Source organism: Staurois parvus, unplaced genomic scaffold (genome assembly GCF_062004578.1).
Source record: "Staurois parvus isolate SC_StPar_1 unplaced genomic scaffold, SC_StPar_1.0 ptg000095l, whole genome shotgun sequence".
Lineage (NCBI taxonomy): Eukaryota > Metazoa > Chordata > Amphibia > Anura > Ranidae > Staurois > Staurois parvus.
The window spans coordinates 1-26,726 of NW_028317891.1; the positions used below are offsets into that span (position 1 = coordinate 1).

The 26,726-nt window shown below is 45.7% G+C and overlaps 1 protein-coding gene across 1 annotated transcript in view; it reads left to right on the plus strand.

The window, feature by feature from the left end:
* The first annotated feature begins 362 nt into the window (after positions 1 to 362).
* The window catches only part of LOC149468033 (protein Aster-C-like), a 41,942-nt gene continuing 15,578 nt past the window's right edge, over positions 363 to 26,726 (plus strand). Inside the window, exons 1-5 of the mRNA XM_089670754.1 lie at positions 363 to 544; positions 2,426 to 2,566; positions 10,717 to 10,835; positions 16,065 to 16,207; positions 23,861 to 23,964. Coding sequence (XP_089526880.1) covers positions 373 to 544; positions 2,426 to 2,566; positions 10,717 to 10,835; positions 16,065 to 16,207; positions 23,861 to 23,964 — 679 coding nt within the window. The 5' untranslated portion in view covers positions 363 to 372. The remainder of the gene's footprint in view (positions 545 to 2,425; positions 2,567 to 10,716; positions 10,836 to 16,064; positions 16,208 to 23,860; positions 23,965 to 26,726) is intronic.

Sequence of the window (26,726 nt, forward strand, 5' to 3'; positions counted from 1 at the left end):
CCTTGGTTCCACCTCCCAGTACTGCCCTTCTGGACCATACAGAGCCAAGTATGATTTTCGGGTGCTAAGTGATTCGTATGGAATTTAATGATAACAAGTAAAGCAATAAAATAGATCCCCCATCAGCCTCCAAACAACAGACCCACAGCAGCAAGAGCAGATCTTCCTGCAGCCAATAACAGACTCCTTTCTCAACAATAAATCATTCCCAGCAGCAATTGATCCCCTAGCAACATAAGACCAACCCCCAGCAACAGTAGATCCCCCACCAGCAACAATAGATATATGTAATAAGTTGGCTACACAATGTTACAATATATCTATGTATGTCCTCTAACGTCTGCCTTCCCTCTCCAGCTAGCCACACATATCATGCCGGAGGAGGGTACGGGGGAGAGGACGACAGGGAAGAGCCCCCTTCTGGGCTCCAGCAGGCAGAGCAGCCTCCGCTCACACATTGGGACCCCCGCCCTGGCGCTGGACCTGAACGGCAATGAGAACCAGCACGCTGAAAGGAACAGCTACTCCGATTCTGCTGAAGAATGTAAGAAGAATATAGAAAAAAGATGGGCAAAAGCCCTGTATAAAATGACGTAATATACAAATACTATATAATTAATAAATTAAAATTTATATATATATACACACTGTTTTTTTGCTGTGAAGATTTGTCATCAGCTAGTCCTGTAATCCAGGCTGTTCCTGGACCTCCACCTAAAGCTGAAGTTTAATGTATTTATGTTCCCCTTATTCATATTTTAGCTTATATATACTTATTTTCCACTAATCAACATGCTAATGGGATTTTAAAATAAAAACTTTCTGTTTTCATTACATACCTTTTATTATAGATCCAGTGACATCATCACTGGGCCTCTGTGCATCACTATACAATGCAGGCAGATCATGGTTGGTGGGAGGGACCAACAGGGTCCCTGCCTCAGTCTTCATGCAAGCAGGGGGTTGGTTCTTGGGAGTTGATGTAAATATCAACCTGCCTTGATAAGTGGGTGACAGTCTGGAGAAGTGGGCATTCATTTCCCCACGATTGGTGTCAGTGGGAGAAGCGTTCATTGACGCCTAAATTGATATCAGTGGGAGGAATAGTGCCCCATCATTGCTGTCAAATGGGAGGAGTAGTGCCCCACCGTTGGTGTCAGTGGGAGGAATAGTGCCCCACCGTTGGTGTCAGTGGGAGGAGTAGTGCCCCACCGGTGGTATCAGTGGGAGGAGTAGTGCCCCACCGGTGGTGTCAGTACCCCACCGGTGGTGTCATTGGGAGGAATAGTACCCCCACCGGTGGTGTCATTGGGAGGAATAGTACCCCCACCGGTGGTATCAGAGGGAGGAATAGTAGAATAGTACCTCCCACCATTGGTGTCAGTGGGAGGAATAGTGCCCCCCACTGGTGGTATCAGTGGGAGGAGTACCCTATCCTTTGGTGTTGTTGGGAGGAGTAGTGCCCCATCATTGGTGTCAGTGGGAGGAATAGTGCCCCATCATTGGTATCAGTGGGAGGAATAGTGCCCCATCATTGGTGTCAGTGGGAGGAATAGTGTCCCATCATTGGTGTCAGTGGGAGGAATAGTGCCCCACTGTTGGTGTCAGTGGGAGGAATAGTGCCCCATCATTAGTGTCAGTGGGAGGAATAGTGCCCCATCATTGGTGTCAGTGGGAGGAATAATGCCCCATCATTGGTGTCAGTGGGAGGAATAGTGCCCCATCATTGGTGTCAGTGGGAGGAATAGTGCCCCATCATTGGTGTCAGTGGGAGGAATAGTGCCCCATCGTTGGTATCAGTGGGAGGAATAGTGCCCCATCGTTGGTATCAGTGGGAGGAATAGTGCCCCATCATTGGTATCAGTGGGAGGAATAGTGCCCCATCATTGGTGTCAGTGGGAGGAATAGTGCCCCATCATTGGTGTCAGTGGGAGGAATAGTGCCCCATCATTGGTGTCAGTGGGAGGAATAGTGCCCCATCATTGGTGTCAGTGGGAGGAATAGTGCCCCATCATTGGTGTCAGTGGGAGGAATAGTGCCCCATCATTGGGGTCAGTGGGAGGAATAGTGCCCCATCATTGGTATCAGTGGGAGGAAGAGTGACCCAAGGGCCAGATAAAGCCAAGCAAAGGGCCACATTTGGCCCTTGGCAGGGGCGGACTGACCATTTGGAAACTCGGGCACTGCCCGAGGGCCCGGGGTCAGTAGGGGGCCCCATGAGATGCCCCTGGTACCTTTTTCATAGGCTTTTTTGAGTGTGGGCAAGGACACAGGGGCCCCATGATCACCTATTGCCCGGGGGCCCCATGAGTTGTCAGTCCGCCCCTGGCCCTTGGGCTGCAGTTTGGAGACCCCTGATCTATACTATCCATAGAGTCCTGTCCTCCTGCAGCCGTTGATTGAGCCGTGCTCCTCTTTCCCTCAGATGACAGAGTTCAGGATGAACAGGTGGAAGGGAGGTTATACATTAACCGGGTGTTCAACATTCGAGCCGACAGGATGTTTGCGCTCCTCTTCACCGCCTCTCGTTTCATGCAGAAGTTTTATGCCTCCAGGAAAGTCTTTGGTGAGTCCTCTCTGACATTCCGGTCATACATGTAAAATGCAGATTACTTACAACCCTGGAATATGTTTTCAGCAGAATAAATGGTGGGTGTTGCAGTTTTTTATGTCACACGATATTTGCGCAGCGGTAATTCAAACGCACATTTTTTGGAAAAAATATTTTCATTGAATTTTAGTGAACAGAAATATAATATAATATCCACTTTTTTAGTAGAATTGAAAAGATGATGTCACACTGATACTAAACATATCTTTTTTTAAAGTGTTACTAAACCCACAACAGTACAATCTGTAGATGCAGTAAAGCATGCTTGTTATACTCACTGTGGAACCTAAGGGGTTAATCCTCTTCATTGTGTAAAAAGGCTGTTTGATCCTGTCTGTTTGATCCCTCTTCCATGTTCTTCATTTTATCTCCTGATAGAATACAGCCTAGGGGACACTCTGCACATGCTCAGTTTGGTGTGTATTGCTAGAGAGTTTTTTTTTCTTTGTCTTGGAAGGGTGTATGTGATCAGCACAGGGCCAATCAGCACTGTCCTGACAGAGGGTCAGGGGTTATGCAGCCTCATAGGACAATCAGGGAAGAATGAAAATTCCTCCTACAAGCTTTAACCAGTGCTCTGCTGGACACTGAGAGAAGTCACAAGACTGCTCTAACTTCTGATGAGAGAGGGTATTTAGCAGTTTACATTTACTAAAATAATTGCAATTCCAATCTCTGTGTACTGTGGGAGACCAGATATAGTGAATGCAGGGTCCAGGGAGAGTGGACATAGTGAATGCGAGGTTTGTGGAGAGCGGATATAGTGAACGCGGGGTCCGGGGAGAGCGGATATAGTGAATGCAGGGTCCGGGGAGAGCGGATATAGTGAATGCAGGGTCCGGGGAGAGCGGATATAGTGAATGCAGGGTCCGGGGAGACCAGATATAGTGAATGCAGGGTCCAGGGAGAGTGGACATAGTGAATGCGAGGTTTGTGGAGAGCGGATATAGTGAACGCGGGGTCCGGGGAGAGCGAATATAGTGAATGCGGGGTCCGGGGAGACCAGATATAGTGAATGCGGGGTCCGGGGAGAGTGGATATGGTGAATGCGGGGTCGAAGGAGAGAGGATATAGTGAATGCGGGGTCCGGGGAGAGTGGATATGGTGAATGCGGGGTCGAAGGAGAGCGGATATAGTGAATGCGGGGTCTGGGGAGAGAGGATATAGTGAATGCGGGGTCCGGGGAGAGCGGATATAGTGAATGCGGGGTCCGGGGAGAGCGGATATAGTGAATGCGGGGTCCGGGGAGAGCGGATATAGTGAATGCGGGGTCCGGGGAGAGCGGATATAGTGAATGCGGGGTCCGGGGAGAGCGGATATAGTGAATGCGGGGTCCGGGGAGAGCGGATATAGTGAATGCGGGGTCCGGGGAGAGCGGATATAGTGAATGCGGGGTCCGGGGAGAGCGGATATAGTGAATGCGGGGTCCGGGGAGAGCGGATATAGTGAATGCGGGGTCCGGGGAGAGCGGATATAGTGAATGCGGGGTCCGGGGAGAGCGGATATAGTGAATGCGGGGTCCGGGGAGAGAGGATATAGTGAATGCGGGGTCCGGGGAGAGCGGATATAGTGAATGCGGGGTCCGTGGAGAGCGGATATAGTGAATGCGGGGTCCGTGGAGAGCGGATATAGTGAATGCGGGGTCCGGGGAGAGTGGATATGGTGAATGCGGGGTCCGTGGAGAGCGGATATAGTGAATGCGGGGTCCGTGGAGAGCGGATATAGTGAATGCAGGGTCCGGGGAGAGTGGATATGGTGAATGCGGGGTCCAGGGAGAGCGGATATAGTGAATGCGGAGTCCGGGGTTTAGTAATACTTTAAATTGATATCAAATGTCCCCCAAAGGGAGCTGTGGGGAGCACAAGTGTAGAAGCCTAGATCTGTAAGGGGCTGCAACAGTAATGATCTCTAGCAGTCTCTTATATACTTTAAAACTGCGCTGCGTTGAACAGCAACAAACTTTGGTGCGTTCAATTAACCACAGGCTACACTTTAAAAGCCTTTACAGGTTAACAGATTCACGTTACACAGGAGGTCCGCTGCTATTATTCTTGTTCTTGCTCTGACATTCACGACGATACCTCACATGTGTGGTGCGATCGTCGTTTACATATGCGTGGGGGACTGAAGTGCACATTCGCCTTTGTGCACAGGGGGACTGGGGCACTTTTACATCTTTAAATTATTCTTTATTTTATTTAAATTTTTTTTCCTTAAACTGTCCCTTTTTTTATTTTTTTAAAATAAACTTTATTGCTTTCACAAGGGATAAACAACAAGGTGTGACAGGGCCTCTTTATGGAGAGATCTGATGTCTAGGAGACCCCAAATCTCTCCTCTGACCTGCAAAGCATCTGAGCAAACCGAGACTGGTTTGATCAGATACTTTCACAAGCTGGTAATGGCTTGTTTCCATGAGACCAGGGGCAGAATGACAACTCATGGGGCCTCCGGGCTATAGGGGATCATGGGGCCCCTGTGTCCTTGCCCAAACTCAAAAAAGCCTATGAAAAAGGTACCAGGGGCATCTCAGGGGGCCCCCTACTGACCCCGGGCCTTCGGGCAGTGACCGAGTTTCCAAGTGGTCAGTCCGCCCCTGCATGAGACTGAAACCAGAAGTGACAAAAATCCTCATCACTTCTGGTTTGACGTCACACACAGAGGGAGGAACAACATCCGTAGATGCGGCAGTGTGCCACTCTTTTAAGAAGACTACCACCAAATGATTGGAAGCCCTCTGTGGAACTCTGTTCTCACAGGTGGGCCCTGCCCTTCACCCCATCCTTGCTGTGACTTTATTTGCCAAATCATGACAGCCTGTCCGAAAACTCTTAAGAAATCTCAGCACTTTTGTAGCTGATCCCCCTGATTACAGAATCCATGAAGCAAATTTCTGGCGATTTTTAAATTTCATGGTCTACTGAAGGCTTAACTGGCCTTTTCTCTCACCTGGGTCTCTGGTTCATACACACGTGTAGGGCACTAGACTGCAGAACCCACGTGTAAATGTTTGATCCATATGGACTTCCAAGGACAGTGTCTCATCAAATCTAATCTTGATTCCATTATCAAGGACACCACCAATGGCAAGAGCACCCACCTTGCTCAGTGGAAGAAGCCTAAGGAGCACACTGTAAAGTCTTCTCCCTCTCTGTACCTGTTAAGAAACTTTCTTTTCTTTCATTTTCATTTCTCCAAGACTTAGTCTGCCAAATCCTTAAGCAAACCTTCTTTAGCATCAAGATACACCCCCGCCTTCTGTAGTGGACCTCTGCAGCTCAGACAGTTGGGTGTACAGTTGCAAGAAAAAGTATGTGAACCCCTTGGGATTACGTGGAGTTTTGCATGAATTGGGCATAAAATGTGCTCTGAACGTCATCTAAGTCACAACAATAGAAGAACACAGTCTGCTGAACATAATACTACACAAACATTAGATGTTGCCATGGTTTAATTGCACATAACATGTAAACATTCACAGTGCAGGGAGGAAAAAGTATGTGAACCTTTGGACTTATTAACTGGTTGACCCTCCTTTGGCAGCAATAACCTCAACCAAACGTTTCCTGTAGTTGCAGATCAGACCTGCACAACGATCTCGAGTCATTTTGGACCACTCCTCTTCACAAAACTGCTTCAGTGTAGCAATATTCTTGGGATGTCTGGTGTGAATCGTTCTCTTAAGGTCATGCCACAGCATTTCAATCGGGTTGAAATCCTCCATTGTTGCAAAACTCCACGTAATCCCAAGGGGTTCACATACTTTTTCTTGCAACTGTAGGAGGGGGTATCCCAAGGATATGAACTGGAGTTTGTTCCATGTCCCCTCCTCGGTTTCTCATCTCCAACCTACATTCCCCTCCTCGGTTTCTCATCTCCAACCTACCTGTGTCACCGCCCAGAATAGAAGATCTTCATCGAGTCTTCTGGACCAAGGAGTCATTGCCCCTATTCTGTGGCAGAATGGTTTCAAGGTTTTACTGGTTTGCTGTTACCAAACCCAAAGGGGCATCCACCCAGTCTTGGTTCTCAAAGCTCAGAATTTTTACATTTGAGCCCAGAAATTCCACCTGGAATCATGTCTGCCATGTCCTACCTTGACCAGCTTCTGTGTACATTGATGATGCATACCTGCATATCCCTATTTTTCCAGTTCATCTGCATTTCCTATGCTATGCTGTAGGATCCCTTTTTCTGGCTCATGATCCTGTCCTTTGGCTACTTAGGCACCTTGAGTGTTCATCGAGGTGCTGGCCTCCGTATTAGCCCTTTTTCACTCTTGTGTTTCAGGATCTGTGTCACAGGTGGGGACACCTGAGGTGGACTTTTGGGCCTTCAGGTAGAACAACAAATTGTAGTGAAAGCTTCCCCAGCTTTTTGTTTCAGCTTCACAGACTTTCATTGGTCCTGGACGAATCTCCATACTCTTCAAGAGTACTGGTCCAATGGTCCCCTATGGATCTGGGTCCCTGAGCACAGGAGGGGTTGTTGCATTTGTAGAACAACAAATTGGACAGGTTTGTCTCCAGGTACAGAGATACTCTAGCAGAAGCAGTAGATGCCCTGTTGGTTCTATAGGACCAGTATACCCTGATCTATACCTTTCCATCCCTGAAACTTCTTTCTCATCTGCTTCACAATATTGAGATGGAGGGCATTCCGGTGATCCTTGTTGCTCTAGACTGGCGTAGGTGGATGTTAAGACTCCTGGCTGAAGCTCTGTGGGCTTTTCCAGATTCTCAGGATCTTCTGGCTCAAGGACCGATTTACCATCTGGCTTCATGGTTGGTGGCTTTACTGGCACGACTGTTAAAGCCCAGCTTCAGAAATTTGAGGGCAACTGTGAACTTGTGATTCCCACGGTAATAAAAACTAGAAAGGCTACCTACCGCAATGTCTGTTATCAGATGTGGAAGGTATACTTCATTTGGTGTGAGCAGTGCTTGGACAAGGTCATCTAGAGCCCAGGGTGAACATGCCAGATTCCAACCCATGTTCCCCCTCACAGCACAAATCCTCTCCCGCACCAACCTCCTTGTGGCGCCTCCCTGACCTCACATGATACCACAGTGTCCAGGGCAGCCGCCCCTATTGCCCACCCCTTGTCCTGGCCCTGGGTGTGAGCCTGGGGCTTCCACTGTAGGTGTTTATTTTCTGATTCCAAGACTGCTGACCGAACCACTCCTTCACTAAGACCTTTGTATGGGAATTCCCAATGTAGCACACCCCTGTCCATTACTGTGTGACCCCGTGGGCTCTAAATCTTGTTCTGTTTTTTAAAATCACCATTTGAACTACATTACCGACATTCCTCTCTCTACTCTCACATGTTTTGTTGACAGCACTGTGGAATGTGAAGGAGCCTGATAGTTTATAACCCTAGTGTGTAAAACTTCGCCCAAGGCCCACATACACGCCCTCCAGCCAGGGCTGCCAACCCCCTGCGACTTTAACTGACGAGACATGAAAAATGTACTGACGGAGCACATTCTTGTATGGACATCCAGAAATAGGACAGCAACCCCTATTGTAAACCAAGACAATCAGTATTTAAGCAGCATAAACACTATATAAACATGAATAATACTCAGATGAAGTCATCTGCTGGATCGACAATGAAAAATTCCAAACCAAGCGATAAAATGTGAGCACGACTAAAGCAGGCCATAGATGGGTCGAAAACCAGCCGTTTCTTTAACAAAAAAATTAAAAATAGGCCGACGTTACCACCAACGGTAAAAAAAATCGGCTGATTTTCATCTCGTCTACGGCCGGCATTTAATTACTTCTGTCCCTGCAGAGAGCTCCGCTATTATATTTGACATTAAAAAGTATAGCGGTTGCAACATTGTATCCATTTCAGATACAGATGGTTTTTATTTGGATAAAAATAGATACATTGTTGCAAACGCAAGACTTTTTCATATCAAATATAATAGTGGACTGGAATTCTCCTCCTCCCTCTCCCCCCTCCTCCTCCCTCTCCTCCCCCTCCTCCCTCTCCTCCCCCTCCTCCTCCCTCTCCTCCTCCCTCTCCTCCCCCTCCTCCTCCCTCTCCTCCTCCCTCTCCTCCCCCTCCCCCCTCCTCCTCCCTCTCCCTCCTCCCCCTCCTCTCCTCCTCCCCCTCCTCTCCTCCCCCTCCTCTCCCTCCTCCCCCTCCTCTCCCTCCTCCCCCTCCTCTCCTCCTCCTCCCCCTCCTCTCCTCCTCCTCCCTCTCCCCCCTCCCCCTCCTCTCCCTCTCCTCCACTCCTCCCCCTCCTCACCCCTCCCTCTCCTCCCCCTCCTCACCCCTCCCTCTCCTCCCTCTCCTCCCCCTCCTCCCTCTCCTCCCCCTCCTCCCTCTCCTCCTCCCCCTCCTCCCTCTCCTCCTCTCCTCCCCCCCTCCCCCTCCTTCCTCTCCTCCCCCCTCCCCCTCCTCCCTCTCCTCCCCTCCTCCCCCTCTTCCCTCTCCTCCCCCCTTCCCCCTCTTCCTCCTCCTCCCCCTCCCCCTCCTCCTCCTCCCCCTCCCTCCTCCCGAAAATCGGCCAATTTTTTTTTTTTTTGTTTCCCAACTTTACCGATCAAAAAAATGTGCCAAAATCCAGAAAAACGGTTGACCAATTAACCCATTAACGGTGCGAAAATTTGTCTATTTTTTTTATTTATTTTTTTTTTTTTTTTTCGGCTGAAAAATCAGCCGATTTTCAACCCATCCATGGCCTGCCTAAGATTATTATTATTATTATACAGGATTTATATATTATTATTATACAGGATTTATATTATTATTATTATACAGGATTTATATTATTATTATTATACAGGATTTATATATTATTATTATACAGGATTTATATTATTATTATTATACAGGATTTATATTATTATTATTATACAGGATTTATATAGCACCAACAGTTTGCTCAGCACTTTACAATATAACAGGAGACAATACAGCAACAATACAGTTCAATACAAGAGGGATAGGAGGGCCCTGATCCCGGGAGCTTACAATCTAGGAGATGGTGAAAGACCCGGGCACCCTGGGATAAAACCCAAAAATAATCAGTAGGCATGGCCAAACTTTGGCTAACAGTGGGAGAGGCTTAAAGGGGGATCATTAAACAGAATCTCTTCCTAGTCACTATATACACGGCATACATAGAACAGTCCTTCTACCCACAAAACATTTCTAATTACTGTCCCACGACTGACCGCCTCAGGACAAAGGATCATTTTTTTCAGGAGTAAGTAACATACAAAACAAAATATAGAGTGTAGCAGTCAGGATGAATCCTCTGTGCACGTCGGAGTCCCACCTTATACCAAAGTCCGCAGCATTTTTTTTTAATATATCAGTGTTTCAAGAGTCCCTCCTTATTTCAGAGTCCCCTTTTTTTTACTTCAGAGCGTCTTACATCAGAGTCCAAAGAGTTCCGCTTTACATCAGGGTTCCCACTTACATCAGAGTCTGCAAGGTTCCCCTTTACAGTGCAAGGGGAAACTCTGCGGACCCTGATGTAAAGGAAAACTCTGCGGACCCTGATGTAAAGGAGAACTCTGCGGACCCTGATGTAAAGGAGAACTCTGCGGACCTTGATGTAAAGGAGAACTCTGCGGACCTTGATGTAAAGGAGAACTCTGCGGACCTTGATGTAGAGGGGACTGCTATGGATTCTAGTGTGAAGGTCATCAGAGCATTCCCTTTAAGGGCAGAGCCCCCAGCGAGTTCTTCTTTAAGGGCAGAGCCCCCAGCGAGTTCTTCTTTAAGGGCAGAGCCCCCAGCGAGTTCTTCTTTAAGGGCAGAGCCCCCAGCGAGTTCTTCTTTAAGGGCAGAGCCCCCAGCGAGTTCCCCCTTTATAGTGCAAAGGGCAGACTGTGGACCCTGAAGTAAAGGGGATATCTGCAGACTTGGCAGCTTCTGCTAGGGGGTCTCTGGTCACCAGAGACCCCCCCCCTTACAAAAGAGTCCACAGAGTTCCCCCTTGCATCTGCAGGATTCATATTACATACAGTGATTAAAAATTGGAGTCTAATTGGTGCTCTTTTCCCCAAATGACAGAATGCTGATACAGTGAGACTCTATTACATACAGTACATTATTTATTTTTTCCTCTTTTATTCAGATCTGGAGTCCTCCTCTTGGCAGCCAGACGGTAACAGCAATCAGACCCGGACCCTAACCTATACCATCACCATCAACAACCCGCTGGTCGGGAAATTCACCTCTGCTACAGACAAACAGGTACCGTGCGGTTCTGTACTGCGCCATGGCATGTGATGGTGATGTTAATATATTGGGGGGGGGGGGTAGCGCTGATCCTGGGACAATGGCTTCAGCCTTTATCGTCTTCAAGTCTTAGAAATGAAGGTGTGAAAGACACCATGAACCAGGGCCGGATCTAGCCTATCAGATCTGGGGGCGCAGTGAAGAAAAGTCAGGGGGCATAATGTCAGCAAAAAAAGTCAGAGTCCCCCATCAGGAGCCCTCATCGGAGTCCCCCTTTACATCAGGAGCCCTCATCGGAGTCCCCCTTTACATCAGGAGCCCTCATCGGAGTCCCCCTTTACATCAGGAGCCCTCATCGGAGTCCCCCTTTACATCAGGAGCCCTCATCGGAGTCCCCCTTTACATCAGGAGCCCTCATCGGAGTCCCCCTTTACATCAGGAGCCCTCATCGGAGTCCCCCTTTACATCAGGAGCCCTCATCGGAGTCCCCCTTTACATCAGGAGCCCTCATCGGAGTCCCCCTTTACATCAGGAGCCCTCATCGGAGTCCCCCTTTACATCAGGAGCCCTCATCGGAGTCCCCCTTTACATCAGGAGCCCTCATCGGAGTCCCCCTTTACATCAGGAGCCCTCATCGGAGTCCCCCTTTACATCAGGAGCCCTCATCGGAGTCCCCCTTTACATCAGGAGCCCTCATCGGAGTCCCCCTTTACATCAGGAGCCCTCATCGGAGTCCCCCTTTACATCAGGAGCCCTCATCGGAGTCCCCCTTTACATCAGGAGCCCTCATCGGAGTCCCCCTTTACATCAGGAGCCCTCATCGGAGTCCCCCTTTACATCAGGAGCCCTCATCGGAGTCCCCCTTTACATCAGGAGCCCTCATCGGAGTCCCCCTTTACATCAGGAGCCCTCATCGGAGTCCCCCTTTACATCAGGAGCCCTCATCGGAGTCCCCCTTTACATCAGGAGCCCTCATCGGAGTCCCCCTTTACATCAGGAGCCCTCATCGGAGTCCCCCTTTACATCAGGAGCCCTCATCGGAGTCCCCCTTTACATCAGGAGCCCTCATCGGAGTCCCCCTTTACATCAGGAGCCCTCATCGGAGTCCCCCTTTACATCAGGAGCCCTCATCGGAGTCCCCCTTTACATCAGGAGCCCTCATCGGAGTCCCCCTTTACATCAGGAGCCCTCATCGGAGTCCCCCTTTACATCAGGAGCCCTCATCGGAGTCCCCCTTTACATCAGGAGCCCTCATCGGAGTCCCCCTTTACATCAGGAGCCCTCATCGGAGTCCCCCTTTACATCAGGAGCCCTCATCGGAGTCCCCCTTTACATCAGGAGCCCTCATCGGAGTCCCCCTTTACATCAGGAGCCCTCACGGAGTCCCCCTTTACATCATGTATCCCTACCAGAGTGCCTCCTTACATCGATTGTCTTTATCAGAGTGCCCCCTTACATCGATTGTCTTTATCAGAGTGCCCCCTTACATCGATTGTCTTTATCAGAGTGCCCCCTTACATCGATTGTCTTTATCAGAGTGCCCCCTTACATCGATTGTCTTTATCAGAGTGCCCCCTTACATCGATTGTCTTTATCAGAGTGCCCCCTTACATCGATTGTCTTTATCAGAGTGCCCCCTTACATCGATTGTCTTTATCAGAGTGCCCCCTTACATCAGCTGTCTGCATCAGACTGGCTCATGGATCAGTGGATACACTCTCCGAGACCTGGGGGGGCACAGCTAAAATCTGTGGGGGGCACAGCCCACCCCAGAACCCCCCTAGATCCGGCCCTGCCATGAACCGCTGCATTGTACACTAGATCAGCGTTTTTCAACCACTGTGCCGCGGCACACTAGTGTGCCGTGAGATATTGTCTGGTGTGCCGTGGGAAAAATTCCAATTTCATCTGTAACATGTGGCTTCGGCTCACAAATAGACCAATCATTAGAATCTAATGATTCAGTGGTCGGCAAGCCGCGGCTCGCGAGCCACATGCGGCTCTTTACCCAGTCTAATGCGGCTCTTCTGTGTGCCGGGCGCCTGCTCCCCTCCCTCCTCTCGGTCGGCCGCTCCCCTGCCTCCTCTCGGTTGGCAGCCCCAAAAGTCCGCGCGGACCTTTTAATCCGGCTTGCGGATGTGGCTGTCAGGATGTGTGTAGGCGGGGCAGCGTGCCGAACGTGAGGGGAGGGGAGCTAGGCTCCTCTCACAGTCCGCCCTGAAGACCCGAACGGCGCGGGAAGACAGCGAGAGGAACGCAAAAGGTAAGTGAATTGACACGGGGGACTTGGCTTACTAGAAGGGGGGGGGGGAATAGTACTGTGGGGGATGAAATACTATATGAGGGATGAATTACTTTATGAGGGATGAAATACTATATGGGGGGATGAAATACTATATGGGGGATGAATTACTATATCAGGGATGAATTACTATATGAGGGATGAAATACTATATGGGGGGATGAAATACTATATGGGGGGATGAAATACTATATGGGGGGATGAATTACTATATGAGGGATGAAATACTATATGGGGGGATGAAATACTATATGAGGGATGAAATACTATATGGGGGATGAATTACTATATGAGGGATGAATTACTGTATGAGGGATGAAATACTATATGGGGGGATGAAATACTATATGAGGGATGAAATACTATATGAGGGGATGAAATACTATATGGGGGGATGAAATACTATATGGGGGATGAAATACTATATGAGGGATGAAATACTATATGAGGGATGAAATACTATATGAGGGATGAATTACTATATGAGGGATGAAATACTATATGGGGGGATGAAATACTATATGGGGGGATGAAATACTATATGAGGGATGAATTACTATGGGGGATGAATTACTATATGGAGGATGAATTACTATATGGGGGATTAATTACTATGCTTACTATGGGGGAATATTACTATACTTACTATGGATGACACATACACATCATTCATCTACTCTTGGTCCGGCCCCCGGGTCCAATTATAAAATACTTTATTATTTCATAATAAAGTAATTATAAAATAATTTCTTTGTGTTTGATTCCTATTCAAGAGAATTACTTTATATATAGTCAATATAGGCACAGAGGTAAATTTTTTTAACATTTTCTAATGGTGGTGTGCCTCGTGATTTTTTTCATGAAAAAAGTGTGCCTTTGCACAAAAAAGGTTGAAAAACACTGCACTAGATGACCAAAAGCAGACACCTGACCAGAATATCTATATGAGTGAGTGTAGTATGGCACTCCAAGGGGGCTGTTCTTACATCTTACAGTATCATCCCCACCTCCATGTTCCCTTCAATGGGAACGGATAGTTCTGTGTGATGCAAAATGCACTCGTGTGGCCAGGCAGTAGGAGAATCCTATAAAATTTGGGGTCAAGGTTAGGGGTTCATTATTATTTATTATTACATAGTATTTATTTATGATTCTTTTTATTGTGTATTTATTTTACATTTATTTTTTTATTATTATTATTATTATTATTATTATCTAATATCACCCTAACAAAAAAATAATAAATAAAATAATAAATGAATAATACTGAAATAATAATAAAAGCTGATTGAAAAGCTGAAGCAGAAAAACCTAGCAACAAATGTGTGGCCAGGCAGCGGGAGAATCAAATAAAGTTCGGGGTCAAGGTTAGGGGTTAATTATTATTTATTATTACATAGTATTTATTTATGATTTTTGTGTAGTTATTTTACATTTATTTTAGAATTATTATTTTTATTATTATTATCTAATATCACCCTAACAAAAAAAAATTAAAATAAAATAAATGAATAATATTGAAATAGATTTTATTATTATTTCAATATTATTCATTTATTTATTTATTTTTTTTTGTTAGGGTGATATTAGATAATAATAAAAATAATAATACTAAAATAAATGTAAAATAACTACACAAAAATCATAAATAAATACTATGTAATAATAAATAATAACCCCTAACCTTGACCCCAAACTTTATTTGATTCTCCCGCTGCCTGGCAACACATTTGTTGCTAGGTTTTTCTGCTTCAGCTTTTCAATCAGATTTTATTATTATTTCAATAATATTCATTTATTTTATCTTTATTTTTTTTGTCAGGGTGATATTAGATAATAATAATACAAATAATAATAATAAAAATAATAATTCTAAAATAAATGTAAAATAACTACACAAAAATCATCAATAAATACTATGTAATAATAAATAATTAACCCCTAACCTTGACCCTGAACTTTATTTGATTCTCCCGCTGCCTGGCCACACATTTGTTGCTAGGTTTTTCTGCTTCAGCTTTTCAATCAGCTTTTATTATTATTTCAATATTATTCATTTATTATTATTATTTTTTTGTTAGGGTGATATTAGATAATGATAATAATAATAATAATAAAATAAATGTAAAATAAATACACAATAAAAAGAATCATAAATAAATACTATGTAATAATAAAAATTAACCCCTAACCTTGACCCCGAACTTTATTTGATTCTCCCGCTGCCTGGCCACACATTTGTTGCTAGGTTTTTCTGCTTCAGCTTTTCAATCAGATTTTATTATTTCAATATTATTCATTTATTTTATTTATTTATTTATTTTTTGTCAGGGTGATATTAGATAATAATAATACAAATAATAATAAAAATAATAATACTAAAATAAATGTAAAATAACTACACAAAATCCTAAATAAATACTATGTAATAATAAATAATAATTAACCCCTAACCTTGACCCCGAACTTTATTTGATTCTCCCGCTGCCTGGCCACACATTTGTTGCTAGGTTTTTCTGCTTCAGCTTTTCAATCAGATTTTATTATTGATTGAAAAGCTGAAGCAGAAAAACCTAGCAACAAATGATGCAACAGATGATATTTTTCTCTGTTGGCTAATAAAAAAAAAAAAAAAGCCAAAGCTCAAAAATGGCTAAAAACACTGAACGAAAACGCGCAATAATCGCGGTAACATATGCGAAGAAACCGCTATGCTCAGTTATCAGTGAAGCCTAAAAGCCGCGCGTTCCTTTTCTTCTTTGTTTCGGCTTGATCAAAGCCAGGAATTGACTGGGGTCTCCGTGACGGGAGTCCCCCCAACGCAGCAGTTTTTTCCCCTTTTATCTGGCCGGAACCACATTGTACCTGTTCATACGTCCCTTGCTTGCTGCGGAACGTTTTTTTTGCAGCCATAAACCCCATTTTCTGTTCTGTTCCCGCAGATTCTGTACAAGGAGAGTCAGGAAGGTCAGTTGTACAACGTGGACACGGAGGTGATCACACACGACGTCCCGTATCACGATTATTTCTACACTGTGAACAAGTACTGTATATCCCGCACCTCCAAGCACAAGTGTCGATTACGGTGAGAGCCACGTAGAAATGTACGAATCACATGAAACGTTTGAACCCGTAGCAGTTTGCGCTCATCTGATAGAGTAATGAGACGGAAGAGAAGGTCCGATTTAACCTCCTAGAGGGAATGGAGGAGGAGAACCTCTTCAGGAGCAAACTGACACCCACTATGGCACGGGTGTCCAACTGGTGGCCCTCCAGCTGTTGCCAAACTACAAGTCCCATGAGGCATTGTGAGATTGACAGTTACAAGCATGACTCCCAAAGGCAGAGGCATGATGGGACTTGTAGTTTCGCAGCAGCTGGGTGGCTGCCAGTTTGACACCCCTGCACTAAATGTTTTTAAAAAAATTAATTTCTTCTTAAACAAGAACTCCACGCCATTTTGTTTTATTTTCCTTTGCCCACATTGCATGGGTCAACTGTTTGTTTTTGTCTAGGGCAGGGGTAGGCAACCTGCGGCTCTCTAGCTGTTGTGGAACTACATTTCCCACGAGGCATTGCAAAGATTACAAAACTGACAGTTCCAGCTATGACTTGCAGAGGCATGATGGAACTTGTAGTCCTGCAGCTTCCCCCCCCCCCCCCCCGTACGCTAGCTGTTCTGTGAATGGACTGTTTCTGATGTTATCACGCTCATAGACCAGCTCTGGATAGGAGGATGGCAGGAACAGTCCACCGCTGGATGCGGGGGAGTGCTGTTTTTTCAGAGGATCATGTAAGTATAGCTTTTCCTTGCGCCCCTGGACAAAACGAGCAGTTGACCCTTGCAGTGCAGGCACAGACTTACTGCATGCAGAAATTAAAATTTTACCCAGAGTTTCCCCAAAATTACAATTCTGCAGAGATCTGCGCTAGTGGCCAGCTTATTAAAGTGGCTGTAAATGCTTCAGTTTTTTTTTTACCTTAACCACACCAGTCCGTATACTAACCACCCCCCCCCCCCCCCCTCCTGTCCAAGCCAATTTTCAGCTTTCAGCGCTGTCAAACTTTGAATGACAATTGCGCGGTCATGCAACACTGTACCCATATTAATTTTTTTAGCATTTTTTTGAGACAGATAAAACTTTATTTTGGTGGTATTTATTCACCACTGGGATTTTTTTTTTTTTTTCTATATAAATGAAAAAGTCAAAAAATTTTGAAAAAAAAAAGTGTTTTTCTTAACATTTTGCAAATGAATAATCTTTCTTCATAAATCTTGGCCAAAATGTATTCAGTTATCTTTTTAGTAAAAAAAAAACCCAAATTGGTTTATAACCAACAATTTATAATTTTTTTACATTTCTATCTTATTGTTTTATATTATGTATTGTGTGTTTTTTTTTTTTTTTTTTTTTTTTTTTTTCTTCGTTTTTTTTTTTTTTACATACTGTCACCCTAGCAGTGCAGTGTCACCATAGTGACACTGTACTACTTGTGGGGGGTGATGAAGATTTTTCTTCTTTTTTTTTTTTTACCCTGATTTGCTTTTACACCCATAAAGGCTGTAAAAGCAATCATTTCTCCTCTCTGGCTGCATTCTTGCAACAATTGAGAAATACTGTGTGAGCTGTGATTGGTCACAGCTTGTCACATGGTACAAGGCTGTTGTGAATAGCCCTGTACCATGTGACCTCTGTGATCATTCACATATTTCACACGTAGTAAGCAATGATGTCAGAAGTGACGTGTACCAATTGGCCAATCAGTGATCACATGAATCGGGACCTCACACAGAGGTCCCATACAGCGATTGGTGTTCCGCTGTGTCCTCCGGATCCCAGGGAGCCACACAGGCAGTGAATGCAGAGGCCGTTTATAAATGGCCACCCGCTTCTACACTGCTCACGTCCGGCCATTTATGTACATGGGCCGGACGCGAAGAAGTTAAATACATATTTTTCTGTAAATTTACGTACAATTTCTGAAAGTGTGAAATAGAAATCGGTATCCAAGATTAAATCTCTAATAAACTGTGATATAATAAACACCCAATGTATTGACACTTAAAATTCCCACTTTAACCCTTGAAAGTCCAAAATTGTAAATAATAAACCTTTCTAGTGTCAGTGAAAATATTTCAATAAATCCAAAAATTCAAAAATGATTCATCCAAGTTCTGATTCATAATTACCGCGTATCTCCAAGAATGCCGTATACCTCCAAAAGTAAAAAACTGGATAGTGAATTATCCTCAATAAAACGGTGATTAAATCATATTTAAATATATTTAAATCCAAAAAGAAAAACTTTTTTGTGCAAACAAAAACCACAAAAAAAAGTGAAAAACACGTGAGATAGTGAAGCACTCTGTACACTTCTATAATCTCCTAGATTGTAAACTGGAAAGAGCAGGGCCCTCGAACCCTCGTGTATTGTATTGTACTGTATTGTCTCATGTTCTGTCCCCCTTGCTGCTGTACAGCGCTGAGCATACCCTTTGGCGCTATATAAATACTGTATAATAATAATAATCACATTCCTCTGTGAACACATCTAAGTGGCTGAATCACATCCTCTTACCCTAAATGCGTATTATAAAAGCCTCCAGAGATAGTAATCCAGTGGATCCTCAATTCATTAGAAAACATCCCACAGGATTACCTTCAGATCCCAAGATAATCCTTCTTTCTACTCCATGCCTTCATTTCTCTCCATGTCATTCATAGATAGAAGAAATAATAGCCATATAGTGCAATATATTAAATTTTAAAAAGATCCAGACTTTAATTGATGTGCTTACATTCATAAAATGTTTAAACCGCATTTATTCCCTTTTCCCAACCTCGAGCAGCTTCCTGGAACGGCGAAATGTGGTGTAACCTCACTTAAGATGGCCGCTCCGCCACTTCCGGTTCTCGTCCTTCGTCACGTCCCTTGACGCGTTTCATCACTTCCTGACTTCCTCATAAGGGGTGTGTGAGTTGTGACAGCTGGGTGCCCACTGCGCATGCGTTAGAAGCGCTGCGCTTTGTGAATGGTCTGGCGTCTTCTCGGACATGACAGGTCATATTTATCTCCGTCTGCCCAATTGGCAGTGAGTCCTCCGCCGCCATTCAATTCAAGGGAAAAACAGAGTCCCACATTGCCACGATCATCCAGCCTATCTCGCTTTCTTTTAATATTATTTATATACCTCATACTCCCTTCCGATTCGATATATAATACAAACAGACTATGCGAGGAACTTAATTATACTGATAAACAGTCTAATATAATGGGGCAGCACAGTGGCTAAATGGTTAGCACTTCCGCCTGGCAGTACTCGGGTCGTTGGTTCGAATCCCAGCCATGGCACCACCTGCCTGGAGTTTGCATGTTCTCCCTGTGCCTGCGTCGGTTTCCTCCGGGTACTCCAGTTTCCTCCCACACTCCAAAGACATGCTGGTAGGTGAATTGGATCCTGTCTAAATTGTCCCTAGTATGTGTATGTATGGATGTGAGTTAGGGCCCTTAGATTGTACGCCCCTTGAGGGTTAGGGACCTTAGATTGTACACCCCCTGAGGGTTAGGGACCTTAGATTGTACGCCCCTTGAGGGTTAGGGACCTTAGATTGTACACCCCTTGAGGTTAGGGACCTTAGATTGTACACCCCTTGAGGTTGGGGACCTTAGATTGTACGCCCCTTGAGGTTGGGGACCTTAGATTGTACGCCCCTTGAGGGTTAGGGACCTTAGATTGTACGCCCCTTGAGGGTTAGGGACCTTAGACTGTACACCCCTTGAGGGTTAGGGACCTTAGACTGTACGCCCCTTGAGGGTTAGGGACCTTAGATTGTACACCCCTTGAGGGTTAGGGACCTTAGACTGTACACCCCTTGAGGGTTAGGGACCTTAGATTGTACGCCCCTTGAGGGTTAGGGACCTTAGATTGTACGCCCCTTGAGGGTTAGGGACCTTAGATTGTACTCCCCTTGAGGGTTAGGGACCTTAGACTGTACGCCCCTTGAGGGTTAGGGACTGATGTGAATGTACAATATATATGTAAAGTGTGGAGTACATTGATGGCGCTATATAAGTACCTGAAATAAATAAATAATACACATGGGACAATGTTCTTTCTATAAAGTATAATATTAGGTATACGCTGCTCTATTAAATGGTATAAAAAGGGAACAAACTCCTCTAAATACTCCTATATTATTCTACATCTCTAACACATTTTTACTAAAACTAATTATTTTTTGAAAAACCTTATTTTATAAAAACGAAATTCACAAACATTATAAAATATTATAAAATCGCCATCTAGAGGTGAAAAATAAATACACCTCTCATGTGATATTACTAGATAATTCATTCCAATCCCACCAAACTAAACCTAAATATTATTAGGTCTCATTAGATCTTAAAATTTAAATATTTCAATATTATAAAATACCCTTAAAATCACATTAAATCCGTACAATATTATATATTAAAATATAATTTAAATATTTCTTAATAAAATTATTTATAATTGTATATCTCAAACCGAGATCTTTATTTTCTCTAATATTATATATCTAAGAACATCTAAAATCAATATTCAGCCATCATTATCCCATCACTCCTAAATCAAAATCTACTACAATGACATAGTACAGGACTGCGGACACAGTACAGGAGATGACCAGAGACTGCAGACACAGTACAGGAGATGACCAGAGACTGAGGACACAGTACAGGAGATGACCAGAGACTGCGGACATGGTACAGGAGATGACCAGAGACTGAGGACACGGTACAGGAGATGACCAGAGACTGCGGACACGGTACAGGAGATGACCAGAGACTGCGCACACGGTACAGGGGATGACCAGAGACTGCGCACACGGTACAGGGGATGACCAGAGACTGCGCACACGGTACAGGGGATGACCAGAGACTGCGCACACGGTACAGGGGATGACCAGAGACTGCGGACACGGTACAGGGGATGACCAGAGACTGCGGACACGGTACAGGAGATGACCAGAGACTGAGGACACGGTACAGGAGATGACCAGAGACTGCGGACACGGTGCAGGAGATGACCAGAGACTGCGGACACGGTACAGGAGATGACCAGAGACTGCGGACACGGTACAGGAGATGACCAGAGACTGCGGACACGGTACAGGAGATGACCAGAGACTGCGGACACGGTACAGGAGATGACCAGAGACTGCGGACACGGTACAGGAGATGACCAGAGACTGCGGACACGGTACAGGAGATGACCAGAGACTGCGGACACGGTACAGGAGATGACCAGAGACTGCGCACACGGTACAGGGGATGACCAGAGACTGCGCACACGGTACAGGGGATGACCAGAGACTGCGCACACGGTACAGGGGATGACCAGAGACTGCGCACACGGTACAGGGGATGACCAGAGACTGCGGACACGGTACAGGGGATGACCAGAGACTGCGGACACGGTACAGGGGATGACCAGAGACTGAGGACACGGTACAGGAGATGACCAGAGACTGCGGACACGGTGCAGGAGATGACCAGAGACTGCGGACACGGTGCAGGAGATGACCAGAGACTGCGGACACGGTACAGGAGATGACCAGAGACTGCGGACACGGTACAGGAGATGACCAGAGACTGCGGACACGGTACAGGAGATGACCAGAGACTGCGGACACGGTACAGGAGATGACCAGAGACTGCGGACACGGTACAGGAGATGACCAGAGACTGCGGACACGGTACAGGAGATGACCAGAGACTGCGGACACGGTACAGGAGATGACCAGAGACTGCGGACACGGTACAGGAGATGACCAGAGACTGCGGACACGGTACAGGAGATGACCAGAGACTGCGGACACGGTACAGGAGATGACCAGAGACTGCGGACACGGTACAGGGGATGGCCAGAGACTGCGGACACGGTACAGGGGATGGCCAGAGATTGCGGACACGGTACAGGGGATCACTAGAGACTGCAGACCAGGGACTGACCATTTGGAAACTCCGGCACTGCCCGAGGGCCCGGGGCCAGTAGGGAGCCCCATGAGATGTCCCTGGTACCTTTTTCATAGGCTTTTTTGAGTTTGGTCAAGGACACAGGGACCCCATGATCCCCTATTGCCCGGGGGCCTCATGAGTTGTCCACTCCTGCTGCAGACATAGTACAGGGGATGACCAAGAGACTACGGATCTTTTGGATTTGACAGGTACCCGCTCCCACTTCCGCGGAGTTCTCCTCCCTTTAGTGTGGGCACCCGGCTGTGACAGGCGGGTGCCCACTGCGCATGCGTAAGAAGCGCTGCGCTTTGTGAATGCCCCGGCATCTTCTGGGACCTGTCACAGCCGGTTGCCCACACTAAAGATGCCGGCTCAGGAAGACTGTACAGCGCTGGACCGAGGAACCGGTAAGGTCCTGCTGCAGAGAAGAGTCGAGCGGCTGCCCCGGTATTCTGACACGGTGGCAGCAGAAATACCGGACCGGCCACTACATATTCGCTTCATAAGACGCACTGACATTTCCCCCCCTTTTTTTGGGGGGGAAAAAAGTGCGTCTTATGGAGCGAAAAAAATATGGTACGTTCCCCACATAGTCTGTTTGTATTATATATCGAATCGGAAGGGGGTTTGAGGTATATAAATAATATTAAAAGAAAGCGAGATAGGCTGGATGATCGTGGCAATGTGGGACTCTGTTTTTCCCTTGACTTGAATGGCGGCGGAGGACTCACTGCCAATTGGGCAGACGGAGATAAATATGGTCACCGATCCAACGCACACACCCCTTATGAGGAAGTCAGGAAGTGACGAAACGCGTCAAGGGACGTGACGTTGCACGAGAACCGGAAGTGGCAGAGCGGCCATCTTAAGTGAGGTTACACTACATTTCGGAGTTCCAGGAAGCTGCTCGGGGTTGGGAAACGGGAATATTTGCGTTTTAAACATTTTATGAATGTAAGCACATTAATTAAAGTCTGGATCTTTGTACAATTGAATATATTACACTATATGGCTATTATTTCTTCTGTCTATGAATGACATGGAGAGAATGGAAGGCATGAGTAGAAAGAATGATTAAACTTGGGATCTGAAGGTAATCCTGTGGGATGATCTCTAATGACGTGAGGATCCACTGGATTACTGTCTCTGGAAGCTTTTATAATACGTATTTAGGGTAAGGGGATGAGATTCAGCCACTTAGATGTGTTCACAGAGGAATGTGTATATAGAAGTGTACAGAGTGCTTCACTATCTCACGTGTATTTCAAATTTTTGTGTGGTTTTTGTTTGCACAAAAAAGTTTTTCTTTTTGCATTTAAATATATTTAAATATGATTTAATCCCTGTTTTATTGAGGATAATACACTATCCAGTTTTTTTTCTTTTGGAGGTATACGGCATTCTTGGAGATACACGGTGATTATGAATCAGAACTCGGATGAATCATTTTTGGAGTTTTTGAAATATATTCACTGACACTAACAAGGTTTATTATTTACAATTTTTGAAAGTGGATGACAGGGTCTCTTTGAAAGTTCCCTTCTTCTTTAAAATGCATTTACCCTTTCTGTTCCCTCAAACTTCATTCCCAAATCCTACTGAGCCAGATCTCAGAAAGCGACAACCAACGTATGTCCCTCTGGAATGCTGGTCTACACTGTAGGTGTTTCTTCTGTAATGTTCGGGATAAATCTAAAGCCTTCATACTAATTGCCGCGTGTCTTTGTGTGTCCAGTGTGATCACAGATGTGAAGTACAGGAAGCAGCCATGGGGTCTCGTTAAGACTTTCATTGAGAGAAATTCCTGGAGTGGTCTAGAGGATTACTTTAAGCAGTTGGGTAAGTCCTCTTCCTAAATGCTACACCAGCCTAAACCCCGAGGACTGTACGATGGAAAGTCCATTACAGGGATGTAAAATACAACCTGATCTTCAAGTAGTTTCAACCCTTGAGGGCCATTAGGAATGATTGGAATTTTGCTTTGACAAAATCTCATTGATGCAGATAGGAGAAAGGAAGGTGGATTCTGTTGGTGTTTAATGGGCTTTTCATGGTTCCTGTGGGCTAGGGAAGCCTTTTTCAACTAGCCTGGACTTGTTCTGTCACAAATGTCCTCACTTTAGCTGAGACCATAATGTGAGATACTGAGGAACCAAAAAGGACACCAACCCAGTCCCCATGTCCCTAATATTATCCCCACTAACCCCAGGGCAGTGCTTTGTGGATAAATTTAGCTCTAGTTTTTATCTGAATCCAATTGTGTGATGATTGCAGTGTATATGGTAGTGGTTTGTGTTCAGACTGAATAATATATTGATTGGATGAGATGGACAAGTTCTTATTGTGTCCAGTTAAATGATAGCTGGGGTTGGATCCAGCCTGTCTGATGTGGGGATACAGTAAAAAATGTCAGGGGGCAGAGGATACAGTCAGCAGTTTGTAGGGCAGTATACAGAGGCCATTCATTTTTAGGGCATTGTTCAAGGTCAGAAGGGCAGTTTATGGGGTCAGCAGGGAGGAGGACTGTGTTCAGAAGGGCAGTTTATGGGGTCAGCAGGGAGGAGGACTGTGTTCAGAAGGGCAGTTTATGGGGTCAGCAGGGAGGAGGACTGTGTTCAGAAGGGCAGTTTATGGGGTCAGCAGTGGTGGGGAGGATAGTGTTCAGAAGGGCAGTTTATGGGGTCAGCAGGGAAGAGGACTGTGTTCAGAAGGGCAGTTTATGGGATCAGCAGAGAGGAGGACTGTGTTCAGAAGGGCAGTTTATGGGGTCAGCAGGGAGGAGGACTGTGTTCAGAAGGGCAGTTTATGGGGTCAGCAGAGGTGGGGAGGATAGTGTTCAGAAGGGCAGTTTATGGGGTCAGCAGAGGTGGGGAGGATAGTGTTCAGAAGGGCAGTTTATGGGGTCAGCAGAGAAGAGGACTGTGTTCAGAAGGGCAGTTTATGGGGTCAGCAGGGAGGAGGACTGTGTTCAGAAGGGCAGTTTATGGGGTCAGCAGGGAGGAGGACTGTGTTCAGAAGGGCAGTGTATGGGGTTAGTGGGCGAAGGATAGGGTTCAGAAAGTCAGTTTATGGGGTCAGCAGGGTAGAAGACAGAGCTCAACAGGGCAGTGCACTGGGGTCCACAGGGTGGAGGACAAGGGTCAGTAGAACGGATCACAGGGGTCAGTAGGCAAGTGTACAGGGGTCACCAGAGCTGAGGATAGGGGTCAGCAGGATAAAGGACAAGGATCAGCAAGGTGGAGGTCAGGGGTGGCTTTTGGAGGGGTGCAACTGAAATCTGGGGTGCACACCCACCCCAGTACTTCCTCAGATCCTGCCACGATATGAAAAATAAGTTTTGGCCCCCAAAAGGTCAGTAGAGGAGGAAGGCAGAAATGAGAAATCAAGGTGCTTTCTAGTGGTTTCAGGGATGCAATGTTCTATTAAAGAAGACATCCTCACTAAAAAACCAAGTACATGTAACTCCGCATGCACCTTCCAAAACATCTGAAAGTCCGTTTAAAACTCAAATATTCAGCTAATAGAAATCCACATCCTGGTCTGTAGGGGCACTGGTAACTAAGCTAGGGCCTCACAGATGCACCATAGGAAGGCTACATCACCAGTGCCTTCAAGGGTCCAGGGATGAGCTCAGACTTGTTCAGATGCTCTTCTGAACCCATGTGGCCGAGCCCACCAGGAAGCGGTCAACTTTACCTGGCCAATCCTTTGTGGCAGGGGGCATTTCCCGCCCTCAGCTGCCCGTACATAAGGGGCTTCTATAGATGCCTTGGCAACCAATGATTGACCCAATACAGAAGGACATCTTCTTGCACAGGTCCCTCTCGACAAATTCTCCAGCAGGGCAACTGTAATCCAGCAGCGCATTACACACCAGCTTCATCTGGGACAGAGCCTAGAGGAGGAAGAAAAACTCTGGGAGGTTGCTCAAAACATCTATCACCTTCTCTCAGCTAAACTAAAGCAATCCATATCCTGATCTTCAGAAGAACCTGCAGAGCACAGAAAAAGTCAACACTAGGAGTACAGCTATCTCTATACTTCCCAGGACGCTTAATAAGTGAGATCTCTGCCCAACAATCCGCTCTGCTGTTCATTCACAAAAGCCTTTGTTTCCATTCACATAATACAAAGCTCTCTGTGATTGGGCAGATTGAGGGGAAGGGTAGGCACAGTGGCTATGCAACTTGCAGGAGCTGAGATCAGAAGGTCAAGTGTCGGAGTGCCAGAAGTATAGCGTTAGCTATGCTCCCAGCACTCAGTAAAAATGTAAGAGAAAGCCATGAGGTGGCATGCACCTTGGTGGGATTTAACTCCTAGTAATCTAGAACATTTTACAGAGTGGTTGAATTCCTGGAGTTCAGCTTTGAAAAATTCCTGACACAGGATCAAATCTTGCACGCTCTATACTAGGCTTCTGCTAGAATACTTTCCTTTAGAAGGTAAACCATAAAAATAATTTTCAGGATGAAATGAAAGGATAATATAAAGACCTAAAAATAATTTGTGAAGGTAACCGTGGTTGTGGAGACTTTTAAACCAAAGGACTGTCCCACCACGAGAAGGTGGAAGCCATGCAAATGCTCTGTTGGGTGTGTTTT